Source organism: Cimex lectularius, unplaced genomic scaffold (assembly GCF_000648675.2).
Source record: "Cimex lectularius strain Harlan isolate CLEC.00 unplaced genomic scaffold, Clec_2.1 scaffold29, whole genome shotgun sequence".
NCBI lineage: Eukaryota > Metazoa > Arthropoda > Insecta > Hemiptera > Cimicidae > Cimex > Cimex lectularius.
Genome location: NW_019392675.1, coordinates 64,223 through 79,428, shown reverse-complemented (window position 1 = coordinate 79,428; position 15,206 = coordinate 64,223). Strand labels below are relative to the sequence as shown.

The window sequence follows — 15,206 nt, the reverse complement described above, 5'->3', positions numbered from 1 at the left end:
TATCCAAACTGAAAATCAAATTGTGACAGTCAGCAAGAGCCAACCATTCATTCATCTTTGTTTTCAGGGTCTTATGGACCAGATGTTTCAGAGGATGTCAAAGCTGACAAAGAATGTGAATCTCCCTATCCGCATCCGTTTTATGCTTCGTGACATCATCGAGCTGAGAAGAGACGGATGGGTCCCTCGTAAGGCATCTAATACTGAAGGTCCACTGCCTATGAATCAGGTAAACACAAATTGATGCACTTCACAACTAAAACTTATTCACAGTAGTCGATGAACCAAATTTTCTCAGCTGATTGTGTTTTAACTTTTACATTTTTAAGTTTTAAATTCTTGTACAAGTAAAACTTAAAACCTGTAAATTGTCACAAATGAAATATTTTGATTATTTTGTTTAATAAAGACTAATTTCACTGAATCTTAAGACAAAAAATTCACATGAATCATGAACACCTGTTTAATTTTTCTTTCTGCTGTTGTATTTTGTTTTTGCATCTGAAATTATATTATTTTTAATATGTGTTAAGGCTGGGCTGTTTTTGGTTTATTAAAACATTTTAAAAGCTGAAAAACAATTTTTTTTTAATAAGCAACTACCAAAAATAGAAATATTACCTAATTTGTTATTTTTTCTGGGATTTTGTTAATATTCTCTATTGTAATATATTAAACGAATGTATCAAGAAGAACGCCAAGTATTGATTTAATTATGCACAGATGGGTAAGCATACCCATGATAGCAATTATCTGTTTTAAAATCTAAATGAGGAAAGCCATATAATAAACATAAAAAATAGCCAGACCTGAATATATAATTTAGGAAATGGGAAGTTTTATTTAATGTAATGTATATGTAATTGTATTTTAGCTGTGTGACGAAAGTAGTCAGATAATGCGTGGGAACACAAATGAAAGGCCTCCTCAACAGGAATTGTTTCCTCGACCATTACAGACGAGGACTACTGGTCTTGACATTATGTTATCAGGAAGTGTTTCATTCCTCCAACCTGAAAAATTGTAAGCTTTTGTCATCACCGGATCATTCCTTTTGTTTGGAAGAAGTCTGAATTGTGTATATATTGCAGGTATAACAACAACTCAAATGGATACCATAACAGCAGCTACTCATCTTCTAGGGAGCGAGGGTCCCAAAGACACAATCACCACCAGCAAAATAATCATTTCTACCAACAAAATAGATATAATAACCACCACCACAACAACAATAATAACAACTCCAACAATATTTCCAGTATGAGCTTTTTTTTCCAAGAGTTTATTGAACTTGTTCAATTTAATTTATTTTTATGCCTGTGGATTTAGATTCAAAAGACGTTCCGGCTAGGTTTGTAAAGAAAATCCAAATTGGCCATGAGAATTCTGGGAATGTCGACCAGGTTTCGTTAAGGCCACCTGCTAATTCTATGCTCATCAAACTACCAAACACCAAACCAGTATCTTCTCACATTTTCCCTGGTAATTTTTGAATTTTTGTATAATTTTGATTTGCTTTTTTGTAAGTATTGATATCTAACAAATTTAGGGAAAACAGGAATTGGTGATTCAATTAATCCATCTACCCTAAAACCAAACGCTCCAATACAGTCTGCAAAAGTGCCCATTTTAATCAAACAAGCATCTGCTGATCGTAATAAACCAAACAAAAAAGAGAAGGTTAATTTTAATTTTAATTAATTAAATTTTGGAATTTTCCATTAGTTTAAATTTTTGTGCTATTTTCAGGCTGCAACTAAGGAGGAAACAATTAAAAAAGCTATTGCGATTGCTGAGGAGGTGTTGTCTGGTACAAATATAGATGATGCTGCTGCAAACTTTGCCCAACTGAAACCTCAGGACAGGCTGATACCTGAGTGCCTTAGCTCGATGCTGGCTTATACCTATCAAAAGACTGGTAATTTTTTTTAAAAGTTTGAAATGTCTTTTAAAAAAGATGTTTCTTCATACAATTAAATTCAATTTCAGACAATGACAGGGAGACTGTGATGTCACTTTTGATGATCCTTAAGAAAAACGGAGCAATAACATCATCTCAGTTTCATGATGCCTTCCGATCCATCCTAAAACCAATGCCTGATTTAGTTGCCACAGTTCCTAATATTTGTGAATATATCGCAGGTGACTTTCTTTCTTTTATGATATTTTAACTAATTTGAAATTGTTCTCTACAAAAATATATTTTCTGTAGGTTTTGCATCGATGGGCATTATTGATGGCTGTTTGACAATAGCACAACTAGGAGAATTGACAGAAGATGGTGCACATTTTCCACTCCTTTTTCTTACTTTAGCTAATCTAAACAAGAAATTGGGCAAAGAAAGGCTCATGGAAATGTTTAGGGAATCCAAAGTAAGTGTATTAAAATAAAATGAAGTCAATTTATCAATTTTTATTAAATTATTGTTTTGTTTGTAGGTGAGCCTAATGAACTGCTTAAGTGGATCTGAAAGGACAAAAAGTAGGTTGAACGAAGTCTTGGAAGAAAAGGGCCTCGTCTTCCTTGAGCCTCTTTTTGTTCTTGAATCCGAACTTTGGGCGGCGTTAGAGCGTGAGCCTTCGGCGCAGTCTTTGTATAAATGTGCGAAGGATTCTGTCGCCCCGGAATTACAGTCGACATCTGCATTTATAACAGCTCTCATAACGGTATCTCTGAGGTATATCATACAGGAATCGACACGAGGCAAGGAGTTGACGAATGAAACTGTGAATGACAAAATGATCATTGAAAAGGAAAAAGCGCTGCTAGAAAAATTCAAAAACGTTCTCCGGACATTCCTGAACGAGAACATCGACCTTCAAGTCACTGCTGTTTACGCACTCCAGGTTTTCTGTTTCACTTATGATTTCCCCAAAGGTCAGTACAAAATTTGTCTTATATGAAAATCCTTGTTGAAGTCTCTTTAATATACTTAAAGTTAACGTTATATCTTCGTAGGTTTACTACTTCGTTGGTTCATGAATCTTTATAACATGGAGATTGTGGATGAAGAAGCATTCCTTAAATGGAGAGAGGACGTGACAGATATCTACCCAGGGAAAGGAAAAGCACTCTTCCAGGTAAAGCTGAAAATTCTTGAATGATTGAAAAAAAAATTATTATATAAATGTAATGTGTTTTACAAATTACGAAGCTGATCCATGTTGAAATGCTTTTGATCTTTACCAAATCATAGTTTTCAATTGATTTTTCTAGTAGTTAAATATTTTGTGGAAAATCATTTTTAATTAAAAACGGTTGATAAATTTATTTCATGTGGCAAAATGAAATTGTAGACAAATGGTATAACTATTAGGTTTGTTCCATCATGTGTCCAAACCATCAGTAAATTGGTGGGCGCATGTACAGTTGAATTTGGGCGTTCCATTAAGCTTCAATCCTAACTGAAACTGTCAATTGGCCATCTATCACGTTTTCAGACCAGGTTTGTGACTGGTCTTGGACCATCTAAACAATTTGACGATACTATTAGGGACTGGCAATCAGAGACGTGCGCAGATATTTCCCAGCACTTTTTCTGATGTCAAATCGTGAAGTTCTTACTGAACTATTTATTTATTAACTATTTATTTGTGAAATAAAATATAAATATACACATATGTATTTATTTTTTGAACAAATATCCAAGTAAAAAATGTAAAACAAAAATATGTAATTATGGCAATTTTTTAAAGAATTTATTTACACATATTAGTTAAAAAAATTTGAAGAAGGAAGAATATAACAAGTATATTTTTCAATTTTTGTAAATAATGCTTGGCATTAAAATATCTTTTTTTACTATTTTGAATTAGACTAAAGTCATGGCGAATCTTCATGTTATGGATATGAAATTCGTTGTAAGGGTTACAATTTTTAAAATGACCCAATTTTGAGTATATAATTTAATGGATGAAGATATGGTAGGCCAGCAGAACTCAGTTTATCTTTTCTATGATCGCCAGGAAAGAAGTTGGCCTCTTTGAAAATGTTTGGATATGAATTCACCCATCTACACCTCTGGCTATATTCCCTAACCATCCATATCCATTACAGAATGATAGACACAATGCACAAATATATAATAAAAAAAATCCATTTCCAATTTCAAATGCTTCGATTTTTCCCACCAAAAATCTCAGGGTCTGAAATTGGAATAATGCGTTCTATCAGAATTAGAATTCGTGATCAGTCTAACATTCGGGCATGTGCAATCATAATCACGAATTAGTTGGTATAGTTGGTAACTGGTTTGTGATTGTGTGTTGGAACAAACTTTCTTTTAATTTTGTTTAAAATAAGGATCTTGAATAAATGCGTTCAATTTATATACATCCATGGTAGTACAAAACACAGAACACCTTGGCCAACCGCAACTGCAATGAAACTGAAAGCTATTTGATTGCAACGTGGTACCTGTTGATATTACCATCACCAATGCCCACCCTGCTACGTCACACATGCCATGTTGCCAATACCAGCAGGCTCCAAAGTTGAATCCATGAAAAGACAATCTACTTTTGTTTTGTATGCTACTATCCATTTAACACCCAGCAACCCGATACTGGTGTGCAGAAACCTCACTCTAAAATCATGATTTGTGTCATTACTTAAGACATCTGAATCTTGCATTTCTTAAGTTATTCCTCTGTTATTCCTGGTGCTGGATTTGAAATGATTTTTGAATATTAAATGAGTATGTAATTTCAATGTAGTGTTTTAAAGTAGTAGCTGATGAATAATATGAAGCTAGGCGCATTTTGACAGGCACGTGGCGCTCTGGCAATGGCACAGATTTCGCGCCATTTGTTTGGGTTGTACTTTGTATAATGGAATATCATTTCCAAGATAGATATTTCAGTTTGTTAAAAATAAATAAACAGGTGGCTACTGTTCGAGAGCAGTGTGGAACTGCATGGAAATAGTGCTATGGGTGTAGAGCAGTGATGTGATGACATTCATTTTGTCATCATTGAGCCTCAATATGAGTCAGTTGCGTGAAGGAATAATTTAACTTTAGTTCAGTTAATAAGTATTGTTTCTCATTCCACTTTTATTTGTTGTTTTTTTTCCCCCCGTTGTTATTATGCCTTGAGGAAATCAGATGATTTTTTAGCATAATTATTATGCCTAAAAGACCATTTATTTTATTATTATTGAGCAGGGAGCAATTCCTTCTTTCACTAGAAACTGGTACATTCCCGTGTGTTTTTGTTTTTAATTTTATTCAAGCTTTTTAAAACTTACTTTTCCTTGTAGGTGAACCAATGGCTGACTTGGCTTGCTGAAGCTGAATCCGAAGAAGAGGAGGATGAAGAAGGGGACAATTGATTTTATAAATAAACGTCATCAAAGTGAAGTATAATAGAAGATGAAATAATTAAAAGATTGACAGACCTCCAAGATATTAAAGACCGAAAAAAAGTACAAAAAAGAAAAAAACTAGCATACTCCTTGGGATCAAAGACACCTAGAATTTTTACAATTCGTTCATTTGTATTGTCTGTCTGTCTGACAACTCTATATTGGTTTTTCCAGTGAAGTGTCCCTATTTTATATTTTTAAAATACTTAAAAAAAGCATAATAAAAAAATAAAAAAATGGGAAAAATAATAAAAGACTCAAAAAACACCTCCATTCTTTGGTAATTGTTGCCAAGTGGTGATTCTGTATATAATATCCATAATTCAAAATACGTGTACTTTAGGTGTACTCATATATTTATTTAAACGGATTAAGCCTGTTAGATCTTCAAACTTTTTTTAAATTTATTTATATACAATTGATGTCAAAAATAAAAGTTTTAAATCGTTCTTTAAAAAATGGAATAAGTTTTAATGAAACAGATCATAAAAAATGAACACACACAAAAATCAATTAAATGAGATTTAAAAAAAAAATTACATAAAAAATAAGTAAAAAATCGACATAAATAATGGGTAATTTATTATATAATGGATGTTGCCTTAATTCCTGTCCAAGAGTTAAGGGTTTGAACACACAATGCAGTATCACTGCTTCCAATCTTCTGAGTTTGTTGTAAATTAGATGTTTCATATTTGTTAATTTTTTTCATTCAATATAAAATAATTGAAATGTTATTGTTAATTTCCCTCAATTTATAAATGTATACATTTTTTAAATTTCATTTTTAGTGAGAAAAGTTTTACATTCAAACTGTATAATTAAAAAAAAGGAAAATTAAAATTAAATTTTGTGAACTTGTAGGTAATTTTAAAAAGAAAATATATTCCTAATTATGATGTGTGTTACTTTATTATTACTATTATTATCATCATCATCATTATTATTATTATCATTATTAAGAATTTAAATGAATTCATTACACACAAAAATTGCAGTTTTAATTATAATGAATGTGTATGGTAGTGTGTGAGAAATTGACAATTATATTAAAATTATAAAAGCATTTAAAAATAAAAATACATCAAATTCATAAATATGCTGTTTTTATTACATTCAATTGTCTCAATCCTTAATTGCCACAATTAATAAATTTTGAATGGTATGTTTGGAATTTACACTTTTCATTTATATAGTTCATGCTGATTAACGTATGCACTGAACAAATTTGTAATAAAACGTGATATTAGAAATAAGTATACCCGCATACTTTTTTACTCTTTTGTTTCTTGTGTTCGCGAGGCAAAATACATTTCAGTATATTTTTCATTGTTTCTCGTGTGTAGTTTCGTCGATATAATTTAGGATGGATAGATACAACACTCACATTTGAATATGGAACCAACAACATATTGAAAATGTTTTAACTTTCATTAAGTAATTAACAAAGCACAATTTTATTTAACAACGAATTGTTACACTTTTATGTTTACAAAAGGCAAGAAGTTGAATACATAATTAGTAAACAATGTATCATCTTTTTTTGTAGGAGCCTAATACATTAAATGATTTTCTTGTTTTCTGTATGTGATTAATAATTTATAATTGTAGTGTTTTTTTTTGTTTCTCGTATATAAACCAAAATGTCCTATCTTGGTCGTTAATCAATGCATAATTTTTTTAAAGAACCGTGCACCCCAAAAATTGGATTCTTATTCGAACAGTCGTTTTCTATCCGTTTGCTCTCTTCGGTTGTTGGTGTACAGTGTTGCAAGTACCAGTCCCTTTCGGCTTCAATTTTATCCATCCAGGCACCTGTTAAACAAATGTTTATGAGAAATATTGAAAAGAAACTTACAACCTTAATAGGTTGTGGAGTAACTGATTTCAATGAAACTTCTTTTTTGACACAAGGTTAATAAATATTAAACAAGTGTCCGAGGGCTCTTTCTAATAAGCACCAGGAGCAAAAAATTAAAAAAATTAGGATATTTTATTATTAAAAATGCTTAAAATCATTTATTTAATTATTTTTATTTTATTAATAAACCTGCATTATTTTTTGGACAACCAAGTTTAGACAAGGCTATGTCTAATGGGCCCCAGGTACAAATAAAATAGGTGTTAGTATGACCAAAAATTGTGTTCATAGTTCTCTCAATCAATTTGAACAAAATCTTAAGGAAGTTAGTATATCGAAAAAATTTAGCGAAATTAAAGCCCGTAATCAAATGGTTAATATTGTGGTGTGTTATTGCTTTGCAAAAAGCTAAAAGTTAATTTCAAAATTTGTTAATTGATAAACAAATTCAAATTAGACTTATTACTTCTCTGCTGTGATTAAATATGTAAATAAATGATGAAAATAAAATAAATCTAACTATAAGACCATCATCCCCTGGGTATGAAGTATGTTGGTAATTCACTAATTTCATGGTCCGCTTGACCAATTAATACATTTCGAATCCTGCTCTGCTATTAACTTTTTTTCATCTCAACTAAAAACCTTATGTTGGTAATTTGAAATTGTTCAAAATTTTCATCTAGTTGGTTATGAAGGTAATACAAGAATCCCAGTAGGGAAGAAATCTAAAATTTGAATTTTTTTTAAACAGATTTTTTAATCTACTGTCACTAAAAAAAAGTTTCATTGAAATCTGTGATCCCATGTGAAGACTCCTGTTGTTAAGTGTTATAACTTACTAGTTAGTTCTTCGCACGATGGACTCTCACCACCATAATCCTTCGGTAGAATTTTGGCGGGAAACAATCTATGTAATAAAGTTGTACCTTCCTCTGTGACTGTAATCTAAATATAAAATAATAATAATTACAATTAAAAAAAAAAAACCTTTAAAAATTCTGTGAAAGTTTTATATTACCCTTTCTCTAATTTTTTTCTTTAAGAAAGGCTTGAAAAATGTGTTGACAGCTATTTCAACATAAGATGGCGCATTGATAAAAATCAACCCTCGTACTCGCCATGGTAATACATTCTAAAGTAAAAAATAAATGATCAAAGATTGTTCTACTCAATTTTGTTCATTTGTACTCACTGATAAATAAATCATTGTATCTTTTACAACTGATGCGTTAATCCTTAGAATATGAGCTGGCGTGTAACCTGGTTTGGCATCTAAAATATAATAATCACCGTTTGTAATGCCTTCCATTCTCAGCTTGTGTTCCATTATTAATAACATGACTTGTATCGTTGCGAGAAAATCGTATATTTCAAGGCTTGAGTTTTTCAACCTGACTAAGCTTATTCTTGAGCCATCAGGAGTGGGTTGAGGCAATGAGAATACATCTCTGAAAAATGTGTTTTTTTTTTGTAAAACAAAAATTTAGCAATTAATATATTTTAAAACGTACAAATATTCACGGCATTGGGTGATACAAGCTTTCAAAGGATCGATTATGCCAAATGAATCTAAATGTTTTCTCCTTGATGTATAATAGGCATCAATTTTTTTCTTACACATTTCCAAACTTCCTTTACAGCTTATAAGATAAGAATAGAAGAAATTGTCATTTTCTATTAAAAAAAAAAAAAAATTAATAAACAGACAAATAAATTATGCCTTAAAGTGTATACCAGAAAATTTGCATGATGGAAGATGATCTTGGGTGGCGAGCCATTTTTTCAACATTTGTAAATCCATCATAAGCTGAGCACGGCTATAATTGATACTTTTGAATATGTCATTCTCCACTTCAGTGGGTATTGCAAGCAACTTCATTTTTAAATTAAAAAGATTGCAATGTTTGTACTATAGCTGAAAATTAAAAGACATACAATCAAGTTCTTCCTTATTAACTAGCAAAATAGAATTTTATAAACTAGATCACTCATATTTAATACGTAATTTGTTGGTAATACTAAAAAAATCATATAGGAAAAAACAAAGTTGTTGGTAATGCATTAGTAAAGCCAATTCGCTTCATTTTCTCCAGAATATAAATTAACTTTAATACTACAATTTTTAATTATTTTATCAGCTTCTATTTAAATATATAAATAATTAATTATACACAATTTTTTTCGAAATGAAAAATTTGTGTCAGGCGGGATTTGAACCCACAACTTTTGGCTCAATACGCCGCTGCTCTACCACTTGAGCTACCGTGACTTCGATCGCCCATGCCACAACTTCTAAAAAAAAATTGTGTATAATTAATTGAGTATTTATATATTTAAATAGAAGCTGATAAAATAATTAAAAAATTTAGTATTAATCTAGAGTTAATAAAAAGTGTTTATATATGAATCCGCGATTTACTTACAAAGAATAAAATTGGGTAGTCGAAATGAGAAGTTTGTGGCATGGGCGATCGAAGTCACGGTAGCTCAAGTGGTAGAGCAGCGGCGTATTAAGCCGAAAGTCGTGGGTCCGAATCCCGCCTGTGACACAAATTTTTCATTTCGAAAAAAATTGTGTATAATTAATTGAGTATTTATAAATTAACTTTATTAACAGTCCACAATTGAGAAAATAACACTCCACATAAGATCGTAAGAAGCTGAAACATTTCTGACAGACCAAAACAAAGACGATAGGTAGACCAAAATGATTGGAAACTACTAAATTACAGGTTCATCTCACCTACAGACGCCAAGAGGAAATCTCAAAAATGAATAAGAGTTAGAAAAAACTAGAGGAAAAACAACATCCAGCACCAAGATGGATTTTGGTCTGAGAAACTTGAAAATAATGTTTAATAAATTTATCTAATTATTAATCTAATAAACTAGAAAATAAATCAGGTTTAACTTTAAAATTATTGTAGCTTGATAGTCAGAGATCATCCTGGTTTGCCAATTATCGCTTATTTTTGTCTGTAACTTGTGTTTTGGCATAAGAGAATATGTATATTGTGAATAGGAAGGGCCTTGGGATACTGCCATGAAGGAAACTACTTTAATGTAAATATAATAAGTCAGCTCTCTGAGAGATGCAGCAGTACTGGACATTCAGATAGGATTTAATTATTAAAAGGTATGTAAGGAAAAAAGCCTTTGAGCTGCAACAGCAACACTCGATCTATTTTGAAAAAGGCACCCGAGCAATATTGTTTTTGCTCAAGAGATGATGATATAGTTATCTAGATAGTGTAGCGAAACGAGTGGAAACCAACTGGTGATGAGGTAAATTAAAGTGGTTATAATTTTCATGTTCCATCCTGCTGGTCTTCCTGTCAGATGTGTAATTTGCCAGCAATTTTCTTTTTGTGTTTGCAAAGTATAAAAGACACGACTGGTATAATAACATAAGGCCGACCACTGAAGATAGCGAGCGAAACCGCGTCTGACAGACAAAATTAGTATATCAGGGTGATTTGCGATTATAAAGAGCCAAATAATAATTTTTGTTACCTTAATAAAAATAAAATATTAAGTGATATCCTAAAAATGAAATAATATGCTGTTTTTTTTTGTTTTTTTTGTGGCAAATTTTGTTTTTTTTTTCTTGCACATTCATCAAATTTGAAACTCCATGTTGACATTATTGTATTCTTGTTCAGCTTTTGTTGCTTGAATTAAGACTTTTTAATCACTAAAGTTTTATTATTCTATAAAATTTTTGCAGCTGCGATAGTTATAATTGTTTTAATTGTATTCTTGTTCATTTCAGCTTTTGTTGCTTGAATTAAGACTTTTTAATCACTAAAGTTTTATTATTCTATAAAATTTTTGCAGCTACGATAGTTATAATTGTTTTACATTTGAATTACTGTATTTAACACTTAAGAATCCGTTATAATCACCAAATTTAGGTCTTTAAAGACTTTCACGCGTTTAAAGTTCATTACTTTCATCGTTAACTATCTAAAATTTGTGTTAATGAACATTGGCATAAAAATTCTACAAGCCATGCAGCTTTGTAACTGCCAAGTTTCAACGTTTGGAACAAAATAGAATTCTCACGGTTTCTCACGGGTTGGCCCGGGGTGAGGGATTAATCGAAAACAAGCTTTGTTTGTGTGAAAATTAAATAGCCGAAACCGACGAAATAATATTGAAATATCGCTTTAGGGGTGGTTAGCGGCTTTAGGGGTGGTTTATAAATAAAGCATACATAAAGGACACCCAGAACGGAAAACCTTTTCCACCCGTGAAATCACCCAGTTGCCAAATAAAATCAGTCAAAATAATTGTTGCACAACGAGAATTAAACCAATTCCAATAGATTTATTCCAAAGAGACACGCCAGGCAAGAGAAATTGCGTTGAAAAATACTACCCTGAGAACCGACAATTGAACGCGACTCGGCAAGGACGGAAGAACAATGAAGAATTCGTTCTAAATGGTCAATTCGATGTAAACTTGGAAAACACAAGTTAGCATTAGGCGGTGTTTATACCCTGAGAAAAATCCGTGAACCTTGAATTGAGATTGGTTATTAAATTGTTTATTCCTGGTTTACAACATAATAGAATTGCACTTAACCGATAATGACCAGGTAGTCTATAATATAATTTAAAGAAAAGCTAATTTATCACATTCAACAAAAGTCACATTGACCTATTGATTTAATTTATAAAATTATTCTCTTCTTTATTCCTGATTGTTGGCTTATTTGACGTTATTTTTCAGGAAAAAACAACCATAAGACATATTTTATTGAAGCGATATCGATTTCGGGCCACCAGCTTCCCATCTTCAGTCTCGTTTCATTTTTGGAAAATCAAAAAAAAAATTATACGTGGAATGGTTTTTGTCCAAAAAACACCATTAAAAAATTTATGACTATATAAATTTCTTGTTTATTACATTTTTAGATCGAAGGGTAAAAAACAACATAAACAAAATGCACACTGTTCACGTTCATATAAGAAAAAAAGAACGAATCTTCAAGAACTTCCAACAAAACATTTTTGTTTTCTTTTTAATACGAATTGATACCACTTATTATTTAGTAGTTATTATTATTATATAAGGCTACCTTAATAATTTGATTTACAAATAATGCCTTTACTAAATATCACCCACCGAAATGCCTTTATTGTATTTTAAGCTTACTGATTATGGCAGTTTTGAATTTGTTAATAAAAGCTGCCTATTTTATTGTAAAACTTTGTTAAAATGTCAAAATGTAAGTTTTAAAATAGAATGCATCGATTTGTTCCAAAGATATTGATGTTTTCGAACTCTGTAATTTCAATTTAATGTGTAACTCGTTAAAATGAGAAAATAGAAAATTCGATTGAATAAAATATGAAAATTTAATTTGTGTTGATTTTTTTTTTTTTAACGGAACTAAACAATAACAATCCGATAATTTGAAACTATTAACTTCTAAAAAAAAATATCTACAGAACGAATCGATAAATTTTTCACTGATTTTGAAAGTTATTTCCGTTCTAAAAAAATATACCAAAAATTAGTGGATTCTTTCTGGGGAGATATTGAAGTTTTCCTTCAGAAATCGATAATTTCCATTTATCGTTTAACTGATTATTATTGTTTAAAGTTAGGTTTTAAAATAATCATATTCGATTAAATTGTCCCCTCTTAAAAACCAGCTACACGATAAATTGAAATTGTCAAGCTCTGAAACTTCTGAGTTACAAAACTTCAACATTTCCATTACTAGCAGAGGAATTTTTAAGTTTCTGCTATTATTATTATTATTATTTTTTTTTTTTTGGCAAAATGGCAAAAAGGAGGGAAAATTCAAAAGTTGGGATTGAAATGGGATTGGTGTCCGAGTGGTTCGAAGTCATGATAGCTCAAGTGGTAAAGCAGCGGCGTATTTTGCCGAAGGTCTTGGGTTCGAATCCCGCTTGTGACACTGAGTTTTTTATCTCAACCAAAACCTCAATTAATTGAAAAGAATTTATTTATTTGGTCAAGCGGACCACGAAACCTAATCAAAAATTTGAAAAAAAGTTGATCATCAAGTCGGCTTAAAGTGCCAACTTATTAAAATTCTAATAGCACTAGCAGACTACATTTTTTTTAAAGGCTAGGGTTCAAGCTGCCTACACTCCATTAAATTATTCATTCATAAAATTATTTACACAAAAATTACATTAAGTTTAATCAAACCAGTCTCACGAAATGGCAGACTATTTAAAAATTATTGTTGGAACCATCTTAAGTTTTACAATAAAATAGGGAGCGTAATAAATAAAAGTCCTTTGTCTGGTATATACTACCACATACTAATAATAATAAGTTCTACTTACTTGTAATTTAAAACAGGAAAAACGCATTATTAGCATTGATTTTCGCAACGAGACTTTTTATACCGTCCTTGTTTTACGTATGTCCAATTATATTTATTATTTATATAACGATGCAAGGTTTGCCGGGTTTTATATAATATTTATATATATCAAATTAGAACAAAAAGTATTTTATTTTTTTTCTAAGCTAACCTTCAGCGGCAAAGGACATCTTATGACTTCGTTTTTTTTTGTCATTACTCATGATTATATTCATTAAAAACAACTCCTACATTTTATGCTAAACAATTTTACGTTAATAATAACGAGACCTAAGTTTTACTTTTTTACCGATAAAATAAATTGAATCGGGTAACAAATGAGCAACAAATGTAAAATCAACAAAGAATTTTTTCTTCAATACAAGATGTCAAGGGTTGTCGAATTTTCATCATTCATTAGAGAATAGAGATTATCTGAGGGTTCAAATTATATATTTTTGAATGTTATGTGGTAACTCATGGATTTTTCTCAAGACAAAGATATTCTCCAAGTCGAATTGGCTTTAAAAAATGAATCTGTTAGAACAAAATGTAAATTTATGACAAAGAACTGTAAAAAAACTCTAAAAGAACTCTAAACTTCCTGAGGATGGTAGAACAATATGTAATTATGTACATTAAATTGACATAATAAAATAAATTATCCTTTATTATCGATTATTCAACAATTACAATAAAAGGTACAATTGTCAAAACCTGTTGTCACTTTTGGACGTTTCTTCTCAACTATTGACTATTGACATGACGTGACTGTATCGCTTTTGTACAAAGTATGTTACGTGTGATGATTAGTGACCGTTAATCGATATTTATTTAGAAATCGTGAGATGCGGTCTGGTGTGATGTAGGTTTCAGAAAAACTCTCGACACGACACGCAAGACAAAAGACACTTTGAGCCCTGAAGATGATCTCAATAAAGATCGAAACGTTGGCACGATAAAGAAAATGTTTTTCTGAAACCTACATCACGCCAGACCGCATCTCACGATTTCTAAAAAAAAAAGTATGTTACGTTTGTAGGTTTAATTATCTAGTACAAAACCGTAATGTATGAAAAGGAAAAGTCAATTTCTAATGAATAGTCGATTTGTGTCGTCAATTTCGGAAGTAAATATACACAGATGTGACATATTGAAACAATGGGGGGGGGGAAACAAAATAAATATGGTCTCTTACAATCTGGCTAACTGATGTTGCTTGACTTATCCCGAAAAATATTCCTTTCAATATTGGTTTAAACAAATTTTTACAAGTGTTTAATGGAAGATTGACGTTATTTCATGTTGCGCCCTTTAGAACAAACAAAATTAACAGTACAAAAGGAAGAAGGAAAAGGATTAAAATTATTCTAAAAACGTCAATTAAAAAAAAAAAAAAATTTTTTCTTGAAAAGATTTAAAACGTTCCAGAAGGTGTACTTCTAGGCTGAACTGAAGTTTCGCTATAAAATGTTTTCTCTTAAGCTAATAAAGTTAAATATATTTTAAAAACACAAAACAATTATTTTTGAAAATTTATTGAAACTTGAAAGAAAAATCATACTTGCTTGGGCGGGTGGGTTTGAGTCCTGTCTATCAGGCCGACCGGTAAGCGACGAAGGACTGGC

At 31.0% G+C, this 15,206-nt stretch overlaps 2 protein-coding genes across 7 annotated transcripts in view; one reads left to right on the top strand and one right to left on the bottom strand.

The window, feature by feature from the left end:
• Positions 1–5,688, top strand: part of LOC106661762 (eukaryotic translation initiation factor 4 gamma 2) — a 37,167-nt gene extending 31,479 nt beyond the window's left edge. For 3 of the 5 annotated variants that reach the window (XM_014385373.2, XM_014385372.2, XM_014385374.2), the window contains exons 6-16: positions 68–229; positions 875–1,023; positions 1,092–1,258; positions 1,330–1,482; positions 1,550–1,680; positions 1,750–1,918; positions 1,990–2,142; positions 2,213–2,373; positions 2,440–2,878; positions 2,960–3,081; positions 5,261–5,680. In XM_014385373.2, coding sequence (XP_014240859.1) covers positions 68–229; positions 875–1,023; positions 1,092–1,258; positions 1,330–1,482; positions 1,550–1,680; positions 1,750–1,918; positions 1,990–2,142; positions 2,213–2,373; positions 2,440–2,878; positions 2,960–3,081; positions 5,261–5,332 — 1,878 coding nt within the window. In that variant the 3' untranslated portion in view covers positions 5,333–5,680. Of the gene's footprint in view, positions 1–67; positions 230–874; positions 1,024–1,091; positions 1,259–1,329; positions 1,483–1,549; positions 1,681–1,749; positions 1,919–1,989; positions 2,143–2,212; positions 2,374–2,439; positions 2,879–2,959; positions 3,082–5,260 lie in introns of all 5 variants that reach the window. The other 2 variants (XM_014385371.2, XM_014385375.2) reach the window with 2 other exon arrangements.
• Positions 5,689–6,454: 766 nt separating this feature from the next.
• On the bottom strand, positions 6,455–15,206 carry LOC106661765 (alpha-tocopherol transfer protein-like). Of its 2 annotated transcripts, none has more exons than XM_014385380.2 (7): positions 15,143–15,206; positions 8,964–9,144; positions 8,741–8,903; positions 8,422–8,677; positions 8,248–8,361; positions 8,069–8,174; positions 6,455–7,180 (listed from the first exon to the last, which is right to left on the bottom strand). In XM_014385380.2, exons 2-7 carry the CDS (start codon positions 9,106–9,108, stop codon positions 7,026–7,028), a joined length of 939 nt encoding a protein of 312 aa, XP_014240866.1. In that variant the 5' UTR covers positions 9,109–9,144; positions 15,143–15,206; the 3' UTR covers positions 6,455–7,025. The 2 variants fall into 2 exon arrangements, with proteins under 2 accessions (XP_014240866.1, XP_014240867.1); XM_014385381.2 differs by lacking the exon at positions 15,143–15,206 and adding an exon at positions 9,653–9,693.

What these genes read in the sequence shown, in the direction of transcription:
- LOC106661765 (XM_014385380.2), bottom strand. Translation starts at nt 9,108, where the DNA reads ATGAAGTTGCTTGCAATACCCACTGAAGTGGAGAATGACATATTCAAA. An exon ending in TCCATCATGCAAATTTTCTG is followed by an intron (nt 8,904 to 8,963) that starts GTATACACTTTA and finishes TTTTTTTAATAG; the next exon opens with AAAATGACAATTTCTTCTAT. An exon ending in AGAAAAAAATTAGAGAAAGG is followed by an intron (nt 8,175 to 8,247) that starts GTAATATAAAAC and finishes TTTTATATTTAG; the next exon opens with ATTACAGTCACAGAGGAAGG.